This window comes from Poecile atricapillus, chromosome 7, assembly GCF_030490865.1.
Source record: "Poecile atricapillus isolate bPoeAtr1 chromosome 7, bPoeAtr1.hap1, whole genome shotgun sequence".
Taxonomy (NCBI): domain Eukaryota; kingdom Metazoa; phylum Chordata; class Aves; order Passeriformes; family Paridae; genus Poecile; species Poecile atricapillus.
In genome coordinates, this window is record NC_081255.1 from 3,641,098 (window position 1) to 3,665,136 (window position 24,039).

General features: G+C 43.6%; 1 protein-coding gene across 4 annotated transcripts in view; it reads left to right on the forward strand.

Moving 5' to 3' along the window:
* Positions 1–24,039, forward strand: part of C7H1orf21 (chromosome 7 C1orf21 homolog) — a 102,472-nt gene that overhangs the window by 74,886 nt on the left and 3,547 nt on the right. For all 4 annotated transcript variants that reach the window (XM_058842823.1, XM_058842821.1, XM_058842824.1 and 1 more), the window contains 2 exons: positions 14,353–14,429; positions 18,082–18,142. In XM_058842823.1, the coding sequence (XP_058698806.1) occupies positions 14,353–14,429; positions 18,082–18,142 (138 nt within the window). The remainder of the gene's footprint in view (positions 1–14,352; positions 14,430–18,081; positions 18,143–24,039) is intronic.

Sequence of the window (24,039 nt, forward strand, 5' to 3'; positions counted from 1 at the left end):
TGAGGTCAAAATGAGCTTGGAGAAGGGTTTTCTCATCCTCTTTAACACAGAACACAAATCCTGGTCTGCATTTCTTCCAGAGTCAGTACCCTCAATATATTTACACGTGAACTCATCTGAAGAACTTTCCTGATTCCACTCATCGATAGTTTTCAGGGAATTTTTTCACTTTAAATAGGTAAATATTCTAGTTGGACAGATGAGCATTGCTGGTGCTTTACAGTAGGGTGGGTGAAAACAGGATCTTAGAGCAGCTATCCTGGCTTGGAGACTGGGCATCTGCACACTTGTGGCTGAGTCAAGATGCAGAATTTGGGTTTGCTCCTAATTTTTCCCTGATCCAAGATGAAGAAATAGGGTTCCTAATGTTTTCCTAATTTGTTAGGTTTGTACATGGGATTTACGTTGATTAGTGTTACTGGATGTCTGGGTTCTGAATTACACAGCAAAGAGGTTTCCTTGAGAGATACTCATTCCTACTGGTGTCCTCCTGGGAGCAGGGCTTACTGCAACAGGTGGGCTGGCTGAAATGAATAGGACTGCCTGTGGTTAAAGATATTGTACCTTACAGGAAGGAAATAGGAAGCCCAAACTTCTTAAGGGCATGTTGTGTCAACATGTTTTCCTTGGAGATACGTGTTGCAGAAGCTGCTACTGCAATTACGCCTCATTATAGGACACCATGTTTTGTATTTTATGAGTGCTTTGAAAAAATTAGCAAAGTCCATTAATAACATGGCCGGTGAACTCAAATTGCCTGACAATGCTGTTCTATGCACACTGTGGAAAAATTGATCAATTTAATCCAAGGTAAAGCTGTCTGGCTCTCCAGGGGAGGAGGCTGCCTTGTTGCTGAGGGCTGGAAATCATTGCCTCACGTTAATTGAGTAACATCCAGCAGTTGTGAGGCTGAATCTTGCAGACTGTTTTGACTCATGGGGGCTGAGTATCTAAATGAAGTATTTGTCATGCTGCAGTCCTACAGGATTAAGAGTACTTGTATTCGTTTGATCTGATGCATTCCAACAATATTAAGTAAGTTCATTTTTTATTGACCTTTGCGCCTTGTATTTTTCTGGCTGTAAAAGTCCAGCATCTTACTTTTTGGAAACTGAGCTGTGATATGACAAATATTTCTGGCCAGTATTTGTAGCTCTGGCAGGGCTTGAAGAATTCTTGGCTGGCTTTTAGTAGGCTGATAGCTGAGACCAAGTGTAACAAGAAGCAGAGTACTCCATGTGGAATTAAATCATACTAGTTACTTTATTATTTTTCTTGTCTCAAAATTATTCAGTGTACTTCGTTTTTTTGTGATAAATAGTAACTACTATTGGAATGGAATGAACTTTAACATCCCTTCCAACCCAAACCACTCCATGATTCCAAATTGATTGTTAAGCTGCACTCTTAATGAGAGAGGATCCTACTAAGAAGAAAATAAATAACTTTAGATATTGAAAAATATTGTCAGAACACATATTGTGTTATTAATGCTGGCCAGAGTTTCTGGTCAGTTCAGGAGAGAATGTGCTGGGTGTCCATGGTGGTGGCTGTGCAGTTCCCTGGGGGCCCAGTGTGCCTAATATTAAAATTAATTGAAAGCAATTTTAAGTCTCAGGAATTTGGGGCTTAAACAAAACTCTGAATTTGAGGATTAGGAACAGACTACCTAATCATCTAAGCATTTGTCTTCCCAGATAAGCTTTGACAACATCTTGAGCATTCTCTGCACCCCAGCTGCAGTGAGCTGCTCCCTGTGCCCTTTCAGAAGTGAGGGGGATGGAGGAGAGAACTGAGAACCACCCCAGTCTGATGCTGCATGATCACAGATTGATCCCTTGGTGCTGCCAAGCATCAGGAAAATCCATGGGAGGCTGGAGAATAGAGTCCATGGGCACAGGAACTCAGGTTTGAGGTAAGAGCTCAGGTGAACAGCATATGGCAAGGCCTTGCAGTGGCTGAGGCAAAGCAGCAAGCCTTGTGCGTAGCAACAGAAAGGATCTAATGACCCTAGAACTTAATTAGGATGGTGCAATGTTACCACCTGCTCATTTATAGCTGTAAGTTTAGGCCATGTGTGACTCTTCATTTAGAAGAAAGGAGTACAGGACCCTTGGCTGAAAGGAACATATTTCCTTCTACTATTACATTCATATGCTCACTGTTGTTTAAGTGAAGTTTAAACATCATAAAATGTGCCCTAATCTTGTGATCCCCATCTGCTGTTTGCCCTTCCTTTCTCTGCTGAAGGTTATTTCTGCAATTTTGCCAATAGCACAGGATGCTGTTCTTGGGGCGGATTGTTTGCCCATCTTCCCTCTCAGCTTTCCCTCACTGTGGGCCTTACCCAGCTGTTCTAAACAGAGTCCTTCCAGCATGGAGTCATTCTTGTTACCATCATGTTTAGTAACTGCAGGATAAGTCTTCAGCACAGGATGGAAGACTTGGGCAGGCCATGATTCAAGAGAGCAGCAAATAGGCCTGTGCACCATTGGCCTGCAGGGGATTTAGGCACCTCCATGACTGCAGTGGGCCTTCAAGTGCTTGGCAGATCCAGGAGCAAAGTGTGCCCAGGTTGAAGTTTACATCAGGAAAACTGTTAGCAGTGAGTTTAGGCACATGTTTTGTTAAGGACATTCTCTACTGCGTCCCAAAGCCTCAGTGATGTTGAAGGCTGTGCTCTTTGTGAGGAGTCAGGGAATTAGAGCAGTTCTGCATTTCTGGGGGAAACATAAGATCCTCACACGCATTTTGTGCTTCTGTTTGTTTCAAAACTGCTTTTGCAGTCCTTCAGGTTGGGAAGGTTAGGGTTTGTCAGATTGTTAAATTCGCTGCTAAGTGTGATGTTTCCAGTTTTCTTTGTAAGGTTAAATTGTTTGTTATTATGTTAGAGAGTTGAAGAGTCTGCTGGAAGGTCAAGTGTGCTCCTTGCTGGGTCTTGATGTTCTGGGTTTGGTAGGTCTCTAGTTTGGTTGTAAGAGTTTATGAAGTGTGAGGCAGAGAAGGGCCAAGAGAGGGATTCATATCATGGGTTGTTCAAAAGGTGAAGGTTTTGTCAGAATGAATTATCTAACCAGGTAGAACATAGGTACAGGACCTCCAGAGAGCCTTGATCACCATCTCTACTGCTCTTCAGTTTGCAGAGAGATGAACAGGTGAGAACTGTTAATGACAGCCAACTGATTTTGATTTCAAAATATATTTTATTTGTTAATGTTTTTAGTGGCAATCAGGGAAAATTCTTGTCCTGATGCATCTGCTCTGCTTTTGTAGGAAGGAGTCAGTGTTATAAAAAGGCAGAGGAATTATGGGGCTTGGGTGACTTAAATCTGTTTTTGCTGTTAGAATCATAGGATTGACATGGTATATGGCTTGAATTAAAGTTCTCATTATCACATTAAGATCCAACAAAGAGTTAATTAAGTGCAGGGAAGTAAATGAATGCTAATAGTACAACATTGAAGTGAAAAATGAGGCCTTATCTCCATACTAAACTCTAGTTTTCTCCTCATTGTAAGTACTATGCCTATGATCATGCATTAGAGTGCACTTCTGACTCAGGCAGAGAGCTTTCGTGTTTGGGACATGTTGGTCCATCATTTTTGAACATTCCTGGGATGGGACAACCCTGTTAAATTTTAGAGGTGCTTATCTATTCACTCACCTCACTTGAAAAGAAAATAGAGCTTGTGTTAAAACTTGGTGTCTGCAAATGGCTGAAAATTAATTTAAAGACTTGGAAGCCAGTTTTGATTAGATAGCAAAATTGAAATTATTTAAGAACACATGTTTTGCACGTTGCATGTGATTTTGGTTAATTTTAAGAAGACCTGATGGACTGTGACTCATAGAACATGGATTTTTTACTTCCCAATATTTCTTTTAGCGTCAAATTGTTTTGTTTAATATTTCAAGCATTGAGGCAGGAAGACAGACCATTGCCACCAACTTTTTTGGATTGAGAGAGATCTTGAGCACTGTACCACAAATGTTTTGTAGCCATTAGAAGAGGTGAGCTTAGCTAATTTCTCTTTCAACATTCTTTTACCTTATGTTTTCTTGAGTATGAATGCATAGTTTACATGTGCACCCTGTATCTGTTGTAGGTCAACCTCATTTGTTTGAGGTAATGAATTAAAAACAGGAATAAAAAAATATATATATGGCATGCATGTGATCCATCCTGACTTCAGAGGGACTTTAAATACTGTGGCTGAAATTGGAAGTGTGCTCAGTAGGAAAGATGTGGGCAGATGGGGAAGAGCTAGAGGGGAGTGATAAGAATAGGACACTTAGCAAATGTAAGTTGTAATGGAAGATGGAAGGAATTGATTTGTTTAGCCTAAAAATACAGAAGGAAACAAGTAATCTGATACAGGGAAGGTTGCTTTAAAAGGCACAGCAATCATTTTTTCGCTATGACTCCTGAGAGAGGCAGGAGGGCATCAGGCAAGCATTAAGGCTGGATAGTAGGGTAAACATTTGAACTTTCAGGGAAGTGGTAAAATGAAAGACAGATTGTTGGGAAAACCTGTGGGATAGGAGTTTGGAGAACAGGTTAAACAGAAATCTGTTGAAGTGGTTTGGGTACATGCCCTGGGGTGGTGCAATTGGGTGGTATTTTGAAATATCTTTCTTTTGTGATGGTTGATAGCAGGTGAAGATCTAAGGAGACTGATCTTGTAGGGTTTCACTATACCATTTCATGTTCTGATCAAAAAGACATTGAAATTTTGTGGGTGAATGGTGGATCCATCCTGCTTGCCTGATCTTGCTCAGCGTGGTATCCCCTTTTCCATGGCCAGTTGTTCTCAAGGGAGCTGACACTGTATCCCGAGCCAGGCTGGGCTCATGGCCGTGCACTGCTGATGCACACAGCTACCTACCCCAGGCTGGCTCTGACCCTTTCCTGGAGGACAGATTTGCTGCTTTCTGGTAAAGGAAGGCAGAGCACATTTAAATTCTTTTCCCCCATGTCCTCTCCTACCTACTAGGAGTGGTTTTGGGAAGAGGGGATGCAGAAGATGAGAGGATGGAAAAGCAGAGTGGATATTAAAGGCTATAACAGGCATACATTTTGGGACTCTGAAATACTGGTCATCTTAGGTTCATAGAATTTTTTAGGTTGGAAAAGACCTCTAAGACCATTGAATCCAACAGGTAATGTCCTAAATGTTGGACTTACTATTTCCAGGCCTGTAATTGAATTTTGGGCTTGTTCTTCTCAGTATTGTTTTGGATATCTTCCAGGTATCTCCAATCTGCACCACACTGAGCATCAGAGCTATATTTCTACATCCTCATTGGAATATATTGGTGCCTCATTTTGCCAGCACTTAGGAGTTACATTTATTTATCGGCTCTTCTTCCAAGGAAACTTACAGAGATAAACACTTAAAACCCAGCCTCCATTACTGATTTAAATGGCTTATAAAATTTTTAAACCGTTTATGATTGTCTTTTATTCTGATGTATGTGGTTTCTCTTCTCAGTATTACTCTCAGATAAATGTGTTGGGAGAATCCAGACAATATCCATGCTTATATAGCTGAGGATTGGAAATGCAGTAAGTGAGCAGGCCTCTATAGTCTGTGAAACAATAATCATTATTTCTGCTGTTCAAAAGTATCTGCTAACTAAAACAAGGAGAAGATGATGATACAAAATACACAGATCAGATGTAAGACTTCTCCTGCAGGCCTAATGTTTCTTGTGTGTGTCATAGTACATATGCGATACTTAGTAATATTCCAAGCATTATGTCCCTTTAATATGCACATTTCACCCAGGCATGCTGAAATTTGCCATGTAACAAGAGCTGTTACTTCATTCTCTCAGGTCTTAAATCTTATGCCTGGTGCAAATTTGAGAATTAATGCAAATAAAACAGACGTTGAGAGGAGCAAAATACAGACATTGAAAATATGTTCCAGCAATGGAATTTACATAATTACAATTACTGAAAATCTCAAAATTAGAGCCTTGGAGAGTGCTGGGCAAATGAGAGCTTATTGTAGTGAATTCTTGCTGGTTTGGAGCACACAGGCCCTTCCTGAAGTGAATGTATTTGTATTGCTGAGTAGCACCACTCTTGCTTTTCTGTTATCTCACTTCTCAAGGTTACCTCGTTCATAATTTCTTGCTACCATTTCAGTCTGCTTACACATGGCTAAACAGTATCTTTTCATTTGCACCACATCTTTAATTACTTTGGGTTTTCCTCTTAATTGTAAGCAACAAACGCAGAAGGACTTTGCCTTGCATTGTTTTCCCTCGTTCCATCCTTTGTAAATCCCAGGTTAGAACAAGAGGGGAAAAACTACCTTCATAGAATCATGGAGTGGTTTGAGTTGAAGGCACCTTTAAGCTCATCTCATCCCACCCCCTGCCATAGACAGGGACACCTTCCACTATCCCAGGGTGCTCCAAACCCTGTCCAACCTGGCCTTGGACACTTCCAGGGATGGGGCAGCCACAGTTTCTCTGGGCACCCTGTGCCAGGGCCTCAGCACCCTCACAGGAAAGGATTCTTTCTCAATATCCCATCTAACCCTGTCCTCTGGCAGTGGGAGGCCATTTCCCCATGTCCTGGAGCTTCATCTTTTGTCTCTCTCCATGTTTCCTTTTGGCTCCTTCAGACACTGGAAGGCCACAGTGAGGTCACCCTGAAGCTTCTCTTCTCCAGGCCGAACAATCCCAATTCTCTCAGCCTTTCCTCACGGCCAATCTGCTCCATCTTACATGTATCCTGTTAAATTCTCTGTTAAGACTTGGTTAGTGGGACACTGTCATTATCCTGATATCTAGGAGGATGTCAGTGCACTTCATGGAACTGCTTGGATGTAATAAGAAATACGTAATAAGCATAGTCTGCCCAATTCTGCAGCTGACAGATCGAAGCCAGTGGCCAGCATAACTCCGGACTCTGCAAGAGGAAGCATTATCACCATGCTGTTGTTTGAGGTGGGGGAAACCAACTGTTATTTTTAACACCTCCTCAAAGTGGCTATTTGGTGGTCACCATCATTTCCATGAGCCCATCCTAGAGTGTAACCCCAAATGTATTAAGGCAGTGAGGGAGGATCTTGTGTGCATCTGCGTTGGTCTTGATTGGTTTTGACAGCACAGGAGGATATCAGGAGGCTTTGCTTTCATGTGAAGGCATCTCTCAAGAAACTGATTTTACAAAGGGTTAAAGTAGAGCATGTTCCAAAAACAGGCTGAAAAAGACCCATTTTGGGTCTACAAAATAGCTTAAGAAATTGTTATTGCTGCTGAAAATGTAGACCCAGCTATTTAAACAGGGCACACTTCCTTCTCTAGCTGTGTTCTCTCATACATGTTTGAAGGGCGTAAAACTATTTAAAACCATCCCAGTAAAACATTCTGCAAAACTGTGGTGGCTATAACCCTCCTGCCATTCCAGTAAGGTGCCTTCAGTGGAGCAGGAATACCATGACACCCTGACTCCCTCTCACACCATTTGTCCCTGGTTATAAATGTTTCACAGACTTTACCCAGTCCTGTTGTTTCCTGCTCATTGCCAGCTCTTTCTGTGTTACTCCACTTGGTGGAAAACTGCCTTCAGGAGACACACATGAAGAATTGGGAGCATGAGTAATATCTACATTTACTATAAATAGAAGTATTTTTGTAAAAGCTGCTTGAGCTAAAGAGACAGAATAGTTGATGATACAGGCTTAATAAGCAGAAAATTAATTTTTGAGTCAGGTTTTGTTACCTAGGGTGGCTCTGCAATCCAGAAGAGCCACATATCTGCAGAGGTGCAAAGTTGCCAAGTGTTTTTTGTTGGCAAATGCTCTCTGAAATTTCCTCAAGAGTCAGCCTTGTCTTCCAAATCATCAGTAATGGAGTTTTAAATTTCTTTATATTTTCTATTTGCTAGATAAAAGTTTCAACCAGTCTGATATACCAGAGCCACTGAAGATCAGATGTATTAATGACAGCTGGAGAGCAGGTTGCCTTTCTGCCCGTAGCATTTTATTTGCAGTATTTTGGATATCTTTTGATGCAACTGTTCTTCATGCTCTAAGGCACCTTGCCATCTAGATTTCTGGGGCATACAGCTGTGAGGGACAGTTTTCAGCATCCTGTTAAGTTGTTCATAGAGGGGATGTTCCCCATCTTCATTTTGCAAATCTCTTCCTGCTGGCAGTCCTGCAGACATGTCCCTTCCTCTGTTTCCTGCCCATATTCTCTGGGTTTGTTACATGGATGGGCAGGGCTACTGCTGCAGGAGCAAGGTAATTTCCCATGTGACCTGAAACTTCAGCTCCTCTGGAGACAGTTGTTCTGCTTTATTCATCTCTGCTATGCTCATTTTCTTATCCTGGCTGACCTTTTGGAGTGCTGCGGAGGCTGAAGGAACCAGAAAACCCTGATTGTCAGGGCAGCATAATCTTCATATTTCACAACAGAGGCGTTTCACCTTTGATTACTCTTCTTATTTTCTGTAAGGGACACCTTGAGGTTTGTCAGTCTGTTTGTAGAAAGGAATTTTGAGATAGAAGTCCAGATTTTATTTTTCTGGACCTCAGTGTCCCAAGCTATAGAGAACCACAAGGATTCACACATGTGGGCTGATAAAAGCTCAGAGCTCTGACAGGGAGCAGGGTGGCGAGGTGCAGGGAAGAGTTTCCCTGCAGAATTTATTGGTAGTACTTATTTATCATTTATGTGCCTTATTTGTAATTTCATCTGTTACCTGCCCTAATTTCCTGTTGTCATGCCAGCTTGCTCCCATGTCTTCTTTTCACACAAAACCCTGGTTTTAGGCTACTTGACAGAATTAATTTGAATTACTATAACTAATTAGTGCAGACTTTCTAATATTGACTGGGGATGAGTATGTTTAGAAAGTTGTAGCCATTAGAGTTAGTAAATATATGCTCTGTGAAAACCCTTCAGTGGTGGGACTTGCCCTCCTTTTATCATTCCCTGCTCTTCAATAATGTCCTCCATCAAAGCTCAAAGGCCACTGACTTGGGCTGAGGGTTATTTAGTACTGCAGGAGAAGTCCTTCAACTCACTCCAGAGGGAGATTTTCCTTCCTCTTCCTTTATGTTTTCTTTTTTTTCCCCTGACTTTCTACTTTGGGCTGGATTTTTCTGATTTTTGAGCTCCTGCCGCTTGAGCTGAATGTAAAAAGGGCATGTTAGATTTCTTCTGAAAATAATCCCTTCATAGTTTTTAACATCTAAAAAGCACTAAAAAAGAATTACAAATGTGTTACTGCACCACTGTGTGTGCCCCTATGTGTGACTGGTAAACAAACACTGAAAGCAGCATTTCTAACTTCTCAGCAATGGAGGCCTTCTGGTGGGCTGCAGAAAGGTGCTCAGGATTTACACATTTCTCTTTTTTAATCTGTTTTTATCCTATTTTGAATATATGGGGGGGCAGCTTTACATCCTGCTCTTCCATATTGCATTCCAGGAGCTGGAGTTGGTAAGCAGAATTTCCCAGTAATTTCCCTGGGAAAGAGGAGCTCCATTAAGTGTCTGGTTTCAGGATGAGGTCTGCCCTCTGGAGTATGTTTTGGATCCCTGATGAAGGCACAGGATTTTTCCCTGCCAAGCCTGGGTTACTCTCACTGCATCAGTGCAGACTCTCTCGCATGATGCTGGCTGGGTTTGCAGAATCAGGTTTTTTTTCTAAAATGAATGCCAGGCACTGTGTTTGCTGCTGCCTTCCCTTTGCATGCCTGAGTGGCCTCAGTCTCTCCCACTGCTTCTTGGGGCTAAAACTTAACAAACCTACTCAAAAGTAGTTTTTTTCCAAGGTCTGATTATACTTTATCATGGAACTAAAGGCTGGATGAGGTTGGATGTCATCTGGTCCAGCCCTATGACTCAGGGAGGGCTATCTAGAACCTCCTGCCCGTGGTCAAGTCCAGACACCTTTTAGACATCTCCAAGGATGGAGATACTGACAGGGGTGGGACATCATGGGCAACTCCTTCATGCTGGGCTGAGGAGATGCTGACCTGACACAGCAGGAGTGTTTATTAAAACATTCCATTTAAGACAAGGTTTTTATTATGAAATGTGACCTCGAGCTTCACCCAAATGCACAAATAACAGCCATGTTTTCAAATCCTCCCTGTGAGGATCAAGGTGCTCCAGGCAGCAGGACAGCCAAGGGACTGTGGTGACAATGTCTTTCTTAGGTGTCATCTCACTAGAAGAATCCATTTCTGCCTGTGTGCCATGATGGTTAAATTAACTGCTAAGCCCTGGCTTTAGTGTGTGGTGTATATTGTAGGGGTGATGTGCATCTGGAGTGCTCAGGCTCTTGGTGTGGTCCTGGGGGTGTCCTGGGCATGACCAGGAGTTGGTCCTTGTGGGTTCATTCCAGGTCAGAGTGTCATCAGGTGCTTGGTTTGTGCACTCCTCCCCAGCCTGGCTTCCAAAGCTCATGGGCAGATGGGTCCATGGTTTTCATTGTCCCTCATTCCCTGTGTGGATGCTGAGAGGAGGACTCAGACTCATCTAATGTATGCGATCCATGCCATGCCCAGGACACCCTTCTGGACTGGATGCCTGTACACATTCTGGCAGGGGTAATGTGAGTCCTCTGATGAAATTGCATCCAAGAATAATCTCTTCTTTTGACTAGTATCTGTGATTTTTCCATATTTTATTTGGCCCTTCATTATGAAGTTACCCTAAATAACATTTTCAGATGGTTTTGCTTACAGGTAGATAGAGGAGAGGTTCTCTTCCTGCCAAAGGATAGCACAAAAAAATGGGCCCTTAGGTACATATAAAGCAAGGAAACTTGAGTAAAATCTCATAGGTCAGTCCTTTTCCCTGGTGCATCCTGATGGATCCAGGCACCCCATATGAGATATTACTGCCTTAGGCTGCTGCTCGTGACTGAGTGAGGTTAAAAAGCGCTGGGCTGGCATATTGAAATTTCACATCTCAACGTTCAGTCAATTTCTAAGTGATGCATTTGGTTCCTCCTTTTCAAATACAATTATTTTTAAGAATATTTTATGGTGTAAAAAGAAAACAAATACTTCATTTTTCCTCTGAGTGACTTTAATGATGATCTGATCAGGTCTAGAATGCAGTTTAAAGGTGCTTTTGGCTCCTTTGAAGAAAAGTGTCATCTTGATATAAATCAGGAATATTATTTTATAAGGACTGTTAGCAGCTTACCTGAGTCAATTTGCGGCAGCCTTATGAAGAAAAGCAAAATACTTCAAATGAAATTCACATGTCTCCAGAAATGGGTTCATCAGAGGGGAGGCATCAAGAAAAATGTTGACAGATATTTAATTATAATGGCAGTAGTGGCTGTTGCTGTGTTAATAGCATCTGGCAGCAGAGTCACTGCCATCTGTTAGTGCCCTGAAATCCTGGAGATGGTGCATCCTTTATGGAGGAATTAACAATAATTAACAAATCTATCACATGAAATCACCTTGATTGGATGACACCCTTACCTTGATAATGATTAATTGCAAAATAATGTGCAATAAAATGTCCACTATTTTCCTTTTTTGCTACTGCTGCTCTACAATTGCAGCATCCTGGGGGATTTTCTTTCAAGTCTGTGGTGTGAGGCAGCATTTACTGCATTTAGTGTAAATAATCCTTATAAGCAAAGCTAGATTAAAACCAAACTCCTGCATATTCATTTCGATTTGCAACAGATTAGGTCTCTAAAACCAGTTGTGGTTCTTTTAGTGCATAGTAACTAATGTTAAATAAGGGAGAAAATGAGGTTGGACTGCAAGAAGTGACCCCTTCAGCCAAAGTCAAGTCAGTCTGAAGAACAATCTGACTGCATTAAAGCATTTCAAGGTGTTTTTGTTAGCTTAGTATTAGAAGCCAAGCCATTAATTTCTGATGAGTCAGTTTGTCTTCAAAGTGATGAGAAAAAATATTCTATTTGTTTGCATTTAGAATAATTATTTTTAAATATCTATTTTTATCGAAACCAATATTTCAATCAATGCAATGAAATATCACTGCCATAAGTAAGAGCTATAAACGAAGCAGTGAGCCAATTTGAGACCTGGTTGAGTTTTATTTTTCTCTTAACTCTTCCTTTTCTGTCTGTTCCTGCTGAGCAACAGATGGAGAAGGTAACGTACTCTTTGCTTCAATAGGAGAATTGTAATGGATACTTGAGATGTGGTAATTACCAAGAGCAATAGGAGGGAAAGAGTAAACTCAGAAATCTGGAAGTCAACTAAAAAGGAATTTTAATTCTCTTTTCCCATGTGTGTCAGCTAATATTCTGGATATTGCTCTGGGACCCACCGTGAGAAGGCAACATATACTTTTCTTCTGTCTGTTTGTTCCTAAGTGCCAGAAGTTCTTTTAGGCTGGGATTTGGGCTGATTCCAGCTCCTGATAGAGCTACAGTGACACCAAACAATGAGCAGAGGTGTGGAAAGCTGAGTTTGTGCTACCTTGATTTATCACAGCTCCCAACACAGGAGCTGTAGATCAGTCTTCCCTTCCCCTTCCTGTCCCATGGAGTAGATCTGAGGATAAAGGCTCCCCTGGTGCAGGAGGCTGGGGTTTAGCTGATTTATGGCTTGGTTGTCTTCTCCATAAGACCCATCCCTCTCATTTTGTTTTGCTTTGACAGACATGTGAGTCAGACATGAGCTCATGGGTTGTGTGTCTGTGTACACATGTGTTCATCACACACAACATGTACATACCTGTCACACCCTCCTAGCACTGTTAGAATTAGAAGATGCTTTGAAAAAAGTGATTCTGCCTTTTGTTCTGCTGCTCTGACGTGATATCACAGGATCCTGAGGAGGCAGTGGCTGGTGGGGTGTAGCAAATACAGACACCCTTGTTATATCTTGGAAGAAAAGCTTGTTTCTCTCTCACTGCTATTTTCATGCAAGGCACTGTTCCCTGGTTAGGAGGATTAGAAGATATGCATTAAACAGTGTTAAATATGCTGAGGCAGTTGATGTTTACAGCCCTTGTAGAATTATTCATGAAAATATTACCTGCTAGACAGCCCCTTTTTTTTTTTTTTTAGTCAGTGATTTAGTAGCCCTTTCCAAAATCTTGTTGTGTTATTTATAGACTAAATAAGGCTAAATAAAACCACCAAAATTACCCACAAAAATACTGATTCTTGGGTTTATGTTTCTTAAATTGCCATGGGTGTGATGTGCCTAAGAAATACAAAGGGATTTGTGGAGCGGGTGAGCTCTAAGATTTGACTCAGACCTCTCCCATCTGCATCAGCAGCTTTCCCTAACACATGGCATTGGGAAGATCTGGAAGGGGCTTTATCCCTCTGAAGGATTTTGGACATAATAGATACATGTGTGCACTAAGTTTGGGTTACAGAAGTTCATGATGAGGAGATCTTACCAAGCAGTGCTGGCTTTCAACTCTCTCTTTCCCAGTTGCTCCAAGCTCTGTCCAACCTGGCCTTGAACACTTCCAGCGATGGGGCAGCCACAGCTTCTTTGGGCAACCTGTGCCAGGGCCTTCCCAACCTCACAGGGGACAATTCCTTCCCAGTATCCCATCTAACTCTGTCCTCTGGCAGCAGCCATTCCCCCATGTCTGTTCCTTTTTGGCCCTTGTCCCAAGTCCTTCTCCAGCCCTCTTGGAGCCCCTTTAGGCACTGAAAGGGGCGCTGAGGTCTTCCCAGAGCCTTCTCCAGGTGAACACTCCCAGTTCTCCCAGGCTGGCTCCAGAGCAGAGGGGCTCCAGCCCTTGGAGCATCTCTGTGGCCTTCTCTGGACTCTCTCCAGCAGCCCGACATCCTTATTTTGGGGATCTCCAGAGCTGATTTGCTTCCTTGTGCCCAATTTTACGGCTGTGCACGTCATGTCTGCCATTGCTGCTCTCCGCTGGCACATGTGACACATGCTTCCTCCTGCAGACAGTTCCTTGATGCTGCTGTTTCCCACTCTGTTCTGAGCCAGCCTGTGGATGCTGGGTGACTCTGGGACTGCCTTCCCAGTGCTTTGCCTTGCACTGGTGAAGGTGGAGGCTGGTGGTGTTACTGATTTATATGAGCACCCCCCATTTTCCATGGACTGATGCAGAGTTACTGGCCAGCACGGAGTTTGATCCCTGGATTTCATCCAGTGACCCAGAAGCAATTCCACATGCCACTGAGCCCAGGGCATTAAAAAATTGCTCACCTGAGGTAATTTCATCTCTTGTGTTACCTTTAATTTCATTTTTGTTGAGCTTTTCTCTTTTCATTGTGCAGGCAGAAGAGCCTAGACCCAGCCAAGTGTGACACCCTAATGACAAAGTCTGTCACCCTTTGTGGGTTTAATAAATACTGATGCTATCTCTGTTGTGTGCTTTTTGTGTGTTTCAGGAAAAAAGTGCCAGTTCAAACACAAGACTTAAATCTAATAAAGAGATCCCAGGATTAGTACATCAGCCCAGAGCAAAGTAAGTTCAATTTCTGTTGTTTTAATCATAATACAAATAAACACAAGCCATGTCTGTGAGGTTCACAATTACTGCCTAGCAAAGACCAAATGATGACTCTAGCAGCCCTAACGTTGTGCTAAGTTATGTACTAGAGGTATGATCACCTGTGTCCCAAGATTGGGAAGCATCCTCTCCTTTGCACAGCAATGATCCAGGTCTTTAAAAAAGGTGAGATGCATCCTATTGTGCCTAACAGAGCCCTGTGCTATTTCTCAGCTTTCTATACAACTTACACAACAAACTTCTGTATATTTACTATTGTTCCTACATACCACTGGGTGAGTCCCAGGGAAGTTTTTGCTAGCTCCTGCTTTAGAATAGTAGCTGTTCTACCTGGGACTAGTCAGGTAGAACTATTTGTTAAAATAAAGGTTGTTCTGTAGCTGCGAGTTCTTCCCTGCTTGGTTGACAGTTCTATGCCCATGCTCTGCCTGAAGTATTTGCCTTTTGTGGCAGAGCTGGTTATTGATAGTAGTAACAAATTTCTTATCTAACTCGGTGTTAAATTGTAATCACTAATTGGCTGAAAAATAACAGATTACACAGAGCCACATACCAGGTTTGTGAAGAACAAGTGATAAAGGTTTGTGATTTGGATTTTGAACACCAGTGGAAATGCTGTTCATTGTGTCCTGCCCTCAGGGCACTTACTACTTAAACTTGCTGCCTATCAAGTGCCTTGAACACGATTTTAAGTCTGGAAACTTTCATTATTTCCTAATCAGCTGACAGTGTAATTCAGCCTCTTTTCAAAAGGAAAAGCTGAGTGCTTTGGATGTAATTGCAAAGAAATTCATGGTAGAGAGGTGGAGGTAGAAGCACTATTCAGCAAAGCTATACTTCATTATTGTGGCTCAGTCCCTCCCAGCAGGGTCAGGGATGTATTTAACATGAGGCTAATTACTCTGGAATAAAAAAGGGCTGTCCTTTTGGTGGGTCATCTTTTGGTACCCACAGCAGAGGAATTGCATGGAGCCAGGACTTCCATTTCTTCGTAAAACTCTAATTTGAAAAGTCCCTACAGAAATCAGAACTGACCAAAAAGCCAATTTTTTACATTGCATTGACAGAGATAAATATTTCTGTCACAGACCTGCAAAAATAAGGAAACTTCCCAGAGAGGTGCAGTATGTAACATAAGGTTGTTGGGTAAATCCTCCAGCGTTTGCTCAAGGCTCCACTGTTTGCACAACCTATCAGTGCATTTCTGTTTAGAAAGTGGCTACATGTGTTTGAGTTGCTAATTGCCAAGTCAGCAAACAGCTGTTACCATGTGCAATTTTTATTTTTTTTTTTAAGGTTTATTGTCGAAAAACTGTGACAATTCTGACTTCAGAGCTGGGTGGCATAGGGTGGAAAAGGTCCACTCAGCTGGAAGAGCAGAAATTGATAGATCATTAGATGCATCTTACAGTACTGTTCTGTTAGTTCTAATACAATGGATGTTACTTCTAAACAAAACATGGACTAAGTACCAAATTATCAATTCTTTTACAGTATTTTGATGTCAGCTGTAAAGTAAGATTGTGAGGGCTCTTCCCCCTGCAGGAGGTTTTAAATATTTCCATCCAGAGCCCTGGACTCTAAAACCAGGGGATGTAGGGAGCCAGCAGTAGCCTTGTGGGGGTCTTTGGCTGAGGGAGAAGGGTTGGTTCTTCCTCTTTACACCCAGTCCTGGTACCTGGCACACCTTCAGGGCTTCCCCCTGCACCTTGCCCCGACTTCACTGGCACTTGCTCTGTCTGTTCATCACCAAACTCACCCCACTGACACCTTGAATTATCAAACACATCCACCAAGTACCCTGGGACAAGTTCATAACTCAGGGACTGACAGCAGCCTAAAAGCATAAAATGAAGATGGCTATTTCAGACCAGTTTTACCTTGCCAAATTGCAGACTCTCAGAATGGTTTGGGCTGGCACATGAAAAATCAGCTAACCCAACCTCCCTTCCATGGGCAAGGACAGCTTCCACTAAGCCAGATGTGTAGGATTATCCTGTGGCAATTTTCATGGATATGACTACACAATACTTTCTTTCCCCTGCCTTCTAGTTTTCTTACTGTGGTTGGGATGAGCCACTACAGTATTCTCATTTTATTAGAAACTGAATTTATGATGTTGTAAAGGCAAGACTATTTTTCGAGCACTTGCCTACTCAGAAAGGGCTGCACTGCTCTAAAATCCCCCTCCAAGGCACCTGAACATGCAGGTGATGGGGTCAGCTGTCCCAAAAAAGCATCTCTTTCCCATCTGAGGTGGAGGTGGGAACATGAGGAGCAGGCAGACAGCTGAGGACAAGAACTCCCTCAACCACTGAAAGGTGAATTGTTCCTGCTCCTGAATCACCAGCTTTAGGTTTTAATGCCATTTCTGAGCCCTCCTCCTGTGAACTGAGCTTCATTTATGTCCTACATAAGCGGATCTTTGTATATGTTCAGCCGATAGCAGGGAGGGCTCAATGCTGAGCTTTGTGGGGAAGTGCAGCCCATTGTGGGGCACTTAGGGAGAGCATTAACTCATTCCAGCTGAAAGGATCACCCTGAGGAAGAGGGGATGGGTGGGAATTCAGCAAGCTGAGCCAGCTTTCTGTACTGGGAAAAATCCCCGAGAGCTGTGTGTCCTTCTGACCGTTTGGCATCGTTGTTGCCACTGGCACCAGTCCCCGTCCTCCCTTTTTTGCATCTTTTTGTGTTGTTCGTGGAGTCCCTGGCACATTTCCCTGTGAGCCTGCGTCCTCATCCCTGCTGCAGGTCCAGAGGATGCTCCAGCCCCACCTTCCTGGACGGGTGTTACTCGTGCAGGAAGGAGGTTCTCACCATCCCCTGACATAAATAAACATCCCAAATACCACCTACCATCCATCCTCACCCTTGTCTCCTCATCCTTTCTGTGCTTTTAGCTTGCAAGTTCCCCATGGGGAAGGACCCGTGGGTCTAGTGTTTTATTGACAATGAAAAAAGAATATTTTCCAGCCCTCTTTACTAATGCAAAATCTTATCACTGAGCCTCTTGGTGCTGCAGAATTAGTAGAAGTGAAGGGTCTGGAGCACCAGGAGTGGCTGAGGGAGCAGCTGGGGGGGCTCAGCCTGGAGAAAAGGAGCCTCTGGGAGGCTCTGGCTCTGCACAACTCCCTGACAGGAGGTTGTAGCAGTTGTCATTCTCCCCCATAATGAGTGGCAGGACAAGAGGACACAGTCACCTCATGTTGTAGGTGTCTCATTCTGTGGTGCTGAGGCTGGCAATCCTGGAAAACCACCTGTCATGACAGAGAGGGGGCTCTGTCTCTCAAAGGGAGAGGTACTGGGCTATTAACTTCCTGGAGTCAGCCTGGAAAAGGGAACAGTGTCCTCTGGATGCTTGTGGATCCCAGTTACCACCCCAAGTGTTGCATATGTACACAGAACTAAATGCAGTAATTTTTTGTGGGCAAACAAAAATTAGGGGGGAAAAAAAAGATTAAAAATTGACATTGTAGATGAAAGAGTAAAGTGATTTATTTTTCACAGTGGGTGGAAGCTGACAGCTGGGCTCCTCAGCAATCCTGGGCTGTTTTATAATGGAAGAAATCTTTTTGGTATTGATACTATTGATACCTTTGCCTTCCAGCATGCACATCTCTGAAAGCCAACAAGAATTCTTCAGAATGCTTGATGAGAAGATTGAAAAGGTAAGACACAGTAATGTGAACATCCAGTCCTCCCTCAGGGGCAGACACAGCTTTCCCAGCTCCAGGGCAAGGACAGTGACCTGCCTGCTGCAGCTCTGCATGTTCTCCATGATTTGGAGGGCTCTGGCCCAAGATTTCCCTTCCAGCTTCTTGGTCAGATAGTTCAAGTGCAAAGAAGACCAGGAGGATAAAGAGCTTGCAGGAGGTACTAAGAGAATCCTTTGTTTTGTGGGAATGTTACCGGTTTGGGATTAATGGCAGGCTAACTCAGATGTTTAGGATATACATGCTGAGTAAAGGTGAAGAGCAAAGTGGGATTTTATGTCATTGCTGATTTGATTTTTCATCTCATCTCTGTGGGAGACAACTGGAATCTTAATGCTGGTAGTAGCTGGGATACCCCAGGAATTTCTTGCTGAATCTCCGTGAAATAGCCACTGGCTCCAAGGGATGGTGTGGCTGGAAGTATGGATAACCCTGCCCCAGGGCTGTGCCAGTGAAATAATGGTGCTGGAGATGTTTTGAAGAAGAGAATGAATAATTCTTTGCATATCTTAACTGTCCTAAGAACAGCTTTTGTGTGCTTCAGAAACCTTTTAAATTACACCCTTTGCTTCTTTGTGAGACAGCAGTGAAAGCTCATACTGGGAGTAGCTGAGGGAGATGGGGAGGCTGATGTTCACACACCAGTTTACTCTTTACACTGCCTATTTTGGATTTGTGCATCTTGTTTAATACTTTATATTAAATATTTGCTTCCTCAGTAGCAGTACACTAATTTTTACTCCCAGTTTCAGACTGGTTATAAAGAAGCATTCCTTTATGAGAGCTGGTGGATGCCCCAGGCCTGTCAGTGTTTAGGAGACATTTGGACAATGCCTTTAACAGCACACTGTAATTTCTGATCAGCCCTGAAGTGCCCAGGCAGTTGATGATTGTAGATCCCCTCCAACCGAAATATTTTTATTCTATTCTATTCTATTCTATTCTATTCTATTCTATTCTATTCTATTCTATTCTATTCTATTCTATTCTATTCTATTCTATTCTATTCTATTCTATTCTATTCTATTCTATTCTATTCTATTCTATTCTATTCTATTCTATTCTATTCTATTCTATTCTATTCTATTCTATTCTATTCTATTCTATTCTATTCTATTCTCATGTTTGGTTGCAGAAGGGAAATTTTCCTGGTCCTAGGAGTCAGAGTGCTACAGTGGGCATATCTCATATTTGTCCCAAGCAACACATTTGTTATTTTCCTCTTAAAAATTATGAAAACAAAAGAACACATAAAGAGGAATAGTAAAAGTGAGGAGTTCATAGATTCCTGAGAAGAATATTTCTGTACCCAGTATTTTACAGGGGTATGATTTTATGTAACCTAAAGCATTTAAAAGTAGAATTTCTACATATCCATAATACCAGCTATATCTCCTTTGAATAAATGCATTCACCCTATGAATATTCAGATCACCTTCCATAATGTTGAGCACAGAATCTCCAGTGAAATGGACTTTCCAAAGATGTATCTTATCTGCAGACCAGACAATGCCATCAGGCTGCATTCTAATTCTGAATTTGGGTTAATTTTTGTTCCCAAGGTCTGTGGCAGGGCACTAACACCCTCATTCCCCAGCTGCCACGCTGAGGTGCAGCTGACCCTGTCTCCTGTGTTTGGAGCTGTTTGGATCTGCTTTGAGATGTTCCCAGATGATCTCCGGCGCTAACTTATCTTGGGGATAATTTATCTTCGGGATCAGGAGATTGTCCTTCAGAGGAAATCCACAGTTTATCTGTCAAAGAGACCAAGTTGCTGACAGCTGATGGGATTGGCAAGAGTTAAGGCACAGCTGAATGTGGGATTTGTGTTCCCTGGGGACCTCCTGTGCCTGAGGAAATAGTCTCCATAAAAGAAGTTTTGCTGGTTTTAATTCATCTTTGCTCGCAACACATTTTTTTTCCAGGTGTTGTCACAAATGCCAAAAAGGTTGGAAAATCTAAAGTTTTTTGTCTGATCTCTAAAGAGCGTTTTCAGTCCCTTCTTCAGGGAGATGGAGGACAGCAGTTGAACATTTAGAAGAATTGTATCATGAGCAGCTCACCAGTGGCAGCTGAAAAAGTCTGCAGAGGTGTGGGGGGTGTTGCCTGTGGCTGGTGAGGTCCCAAATGTTGTGGTGTTCCCATGGTTACCATGGCTGTTTGATTTGTGATGGAGATGCTGCTCCTTGGGCTGTGCTGCCAAAACTCCAGTCAGGAGCAAAACACCCTCAGGTCCGCTGAGATCCTGAGGGGTGCTGTGTCACCAGATCCAAGTGACTAACAGCAACTCTGCCATGTGAGCATTAGGCAGGAGCAATACATGCGTGCTTGGACCTGGCACAGCCATTCCCTTGACAGGGAGGGTAGCTGAAATAGAACTCCTGCAGCCAAAGTGTGAAATGGAAAGAACACGGCTGGTGTTTCGTCAGCTGCAAACAGGAAGTGTTTATGAGTCCTGGAAGTCAAAAAAAGCCTTATTGAAACAGTCTGGAGAGTTTTTCTGAAAGTCCTGCTCCCAGTAGCACATTCCTGGCTGCCCCTACAAAGCTCTACTGCTTCCTGCAAATGTCACCCAAAGGTAAAAAACAGAATGTCATGAAGCATGGAGCTTCTGTCTACCAAAGTGCAGTGTCAAAACACTGTGTCGTTCAGAGAGGGACATCTGCTCTGTCTCTGGGTGAGTCTGTCCCTGCTTCAGGAGCTGGAGCTGAACTGGCATGTACAGAACTGCCTGTGATGGTGGTAATGCCATTCAAAAGGTTTGCTGGAAGGAAGAAATACTGGGATGAGGGCTGGGGTGGGGCTGACTGAGAATGTAGAAGTCAGCCTCAAATGTAGGCTTAGATATTGGTTCTGCTGGAGTCAATCCAGTCCTTTCAGAAACACCAGAATTGGAGGTAAAAATACTCCTAAGACCTGAGGAGAAGCCAGAGTTACAGGTTAGACAGGAGACTGGGAGCAACTGGAGAGAACTGAGAAGTTGATAGCACAAGAAGCTGTAGTTACTGTACTACTGTAGCTGTAGTTAGAATATCCTGAGCTGGCAGAGACACAAGGACCATGGAGTCACAGGACAGCCCCAAGAATCCTACCACATGCCTGAAAGTGTTGTCCAAACACTTTCTGACCTGTGACAGACCATGGAGAGGAGAGCAAAGGGGAAGACCAAGAACCTGTGTGCAGCATGAGACCCTGAGTGGTGGTAGAAATGTTGCCAACATCTGCCAGCAGCTGCAGCAAGTCTTCCTGGGGCTTCCCACTTGCTGAGGTTCTTGTGAGTAGAGTCACGGGCTTTGCTTTGGGACACATAAAGCACATGTGGTGAGTTCAGGGGGAAAATGGAACAGAGACAGGCAGCGGGAAGGAGACAGCTCATCTGCTGTCAGCCTTATCATCATTTATTGAAAATTAGCCTGAAATCACAGAAATATATTCCAGTGGAGGATGAGCAACAGGTAATAGCAGCAATTAAGCTTGAGGAGAGGGTTCCCTGGAGTAAATTAGAATGTTGTGGGTCAGGAGTACAAGTGATTTGCTTGACCTGAGAGATGAAGGCAGAAATACACAGAAATATGGCTTTGGAAACCAGAGAAGGAAGTAGAGAATGATTGAACAGTCACCCTAAAGGAAACGGCTGCTGCTGGATAAATCTGCAATCTGCTGTGCCCAGCAGGGGAGAAATGGTGTCCACTGGCTGCAGCCAGGACTGGGACAATCACTGCACTCCTATGGTGGGATTAATCTAGTTTTGAACTATCAGCTCTGATTAAGAAGCCAGAAACATGTCCTGGTATCAGGCCATTTGTGTTGGTATTCAGGCAAGTAAATTAATGGCCTGGGTTCTCTCCAGTCTGATAGATCAAGGATTAATGTAGTCAGATGTTGCATTTGGATTCAAAAAGATTGGCTGCGAAACACACAGTGAAGAATTAACCTGTCTCTCCTAAAGTTTCTCCAGCCTTTGGTTGTTTTTCACCTCTTTCTACATCTCAAATTTATTTGGACTCTGATTTCACAGGGCTCCATGCAAATTCCATGTTACCCCCTGAAAAGAAATGGCAGACACAGACTGGAGAGGGACTTGTCCCAAGGGCCTGGAGTACTGTTTGACAAGGGGGAATGGCTTCCCACTGCCAGAGGGCAGGGTTGGATGAGATACTGGGAAGAAATTCTTAACCTTTGAAGGTGGGGAGGCCCTGGCACAGGGTGCCCAGAGAAGTTGTGGCTGCTCCATCCCTGGAAGTGTCTAAAGCCAGCTTGGACAGGGCTTGGAGCACCCTGGGATAGTGGAAGGGGTCCTTGCCCATGGTATGGGGTGAGGCTGGGATGAGCTTTAAGGTCCCAGACCCTTCTGGGATTCCATGAATTGCATGGGGTGGCTCAGAGCAGAGTTGATCCTGGGCACCGCCATGTGAGCTCAAGTCCACTGTCCTGAAGGGGCCCTATCCCACCAGGGCTTGCATGAAATAGAAATAAAAATCAAAAGCTGTAACATATGAAGTATTGACTGTGCAAAATGTATCCACTTAGTGCTTGCTAGCAAAAACATCTTGATGATGGCTGTCCTGGAAAATGGTTGGAAAAACAACTGCTGTCTCTGAATCCTACATGGAGCAGTACAATGATCTGGAGGAATCATCTCCTTGAAGTGTATGTTATTACTGGAGGCTGTGGCAGAGTGTATAGGCAGCTGTCTCCCTGTAGGAAAAAGGCTGAGGGGTAATGGAATGACTGACAAGCAATTCCTGGGATTATATTTGAAAATTGTAACCACACAAGGGAAGCACCTCTGGCTTTGTGGTTCAAAAGGGACCATGGCAAAACGATCCTGGGCAGCTGTACCAGAGGAAAACCATCACTGCTCCCATCATCATAGACTGTCTTCTCCATGGCTACAGCGGTTTGTAAAAAATAATCACAATACAAACAAGCTCACAGACAAAAATGAGAATAAAAAGTGTGAAGATGTGTTGCTGTGAGCTCTGATGAGTACCCCGAGCCTGGGACACGGTATTACCACCCATGGGGGATGTCACTGTGGGTCGGTTTGCTCTTGAGAGCTGGGGTGGGTGTGCAGGGATTTCTCCACCAGTCCACTCACCTGGCCCCCGGGAGCTGCTGGGATGTACCCAGCCCGTGGGAAGGATGCCTGGCAGCAGCTCCCTGCATCCCTCGTTAGGAACGCTGGGCCTGGAAGCGGGGAGTGGACACAAAGCAGCTCCTTGTATGGGATGGAGGGAGTGCCCTTGGGAATGGGCTGCCAACCCAGTATGGAGGGGACAGTGATTAGGCTGAAACTCATTAGCAAAGTGGATTGCTCTTAATGACTCCATTGATTTTTCCCTAACAAAATGAGAAACGGACAAAAATTAGCACGGTATACAATGATTTAGTGCCGCCTCCCGGTATTTTCTTCCCGTCCTTTCTGAGAGCACTGTAAACAAAACCAGCCTGATGAAAAGGGTTCCCAGCCGGGCCCCTCAAAGGGGCTACTGTGTGCCCAGCCCAGGAGAAAGGGCTGCTCCTGGCCCTTTCCCTCCTCTGCCTCCTCCCTCTCCTCTGTTTCTCCTGCCTCCTTTTCCTCCCCTCCCACCTATTCATCCCCCTTACTTCTCTCCCTCCCCTGCCTCTTCCCTCTCCTCTCCCTCCCCTGCTTCCCCTCCATCCTTGTCCTCCCTTCCCTTCTGTTCCACCTCTGCTGGCCCAGTCCTCCAGCACAAGGGGCCATTGAGCCAGGCGGTGTTATTTATTGGCCTGTCACCCAAACAATAGGGAAAAGGCCTTTTTCCTGCATTTTTTTTCTTTCTCTTTTTATTTCCTAAAAGGATATAATGAGCTGCGATGCATCTCCT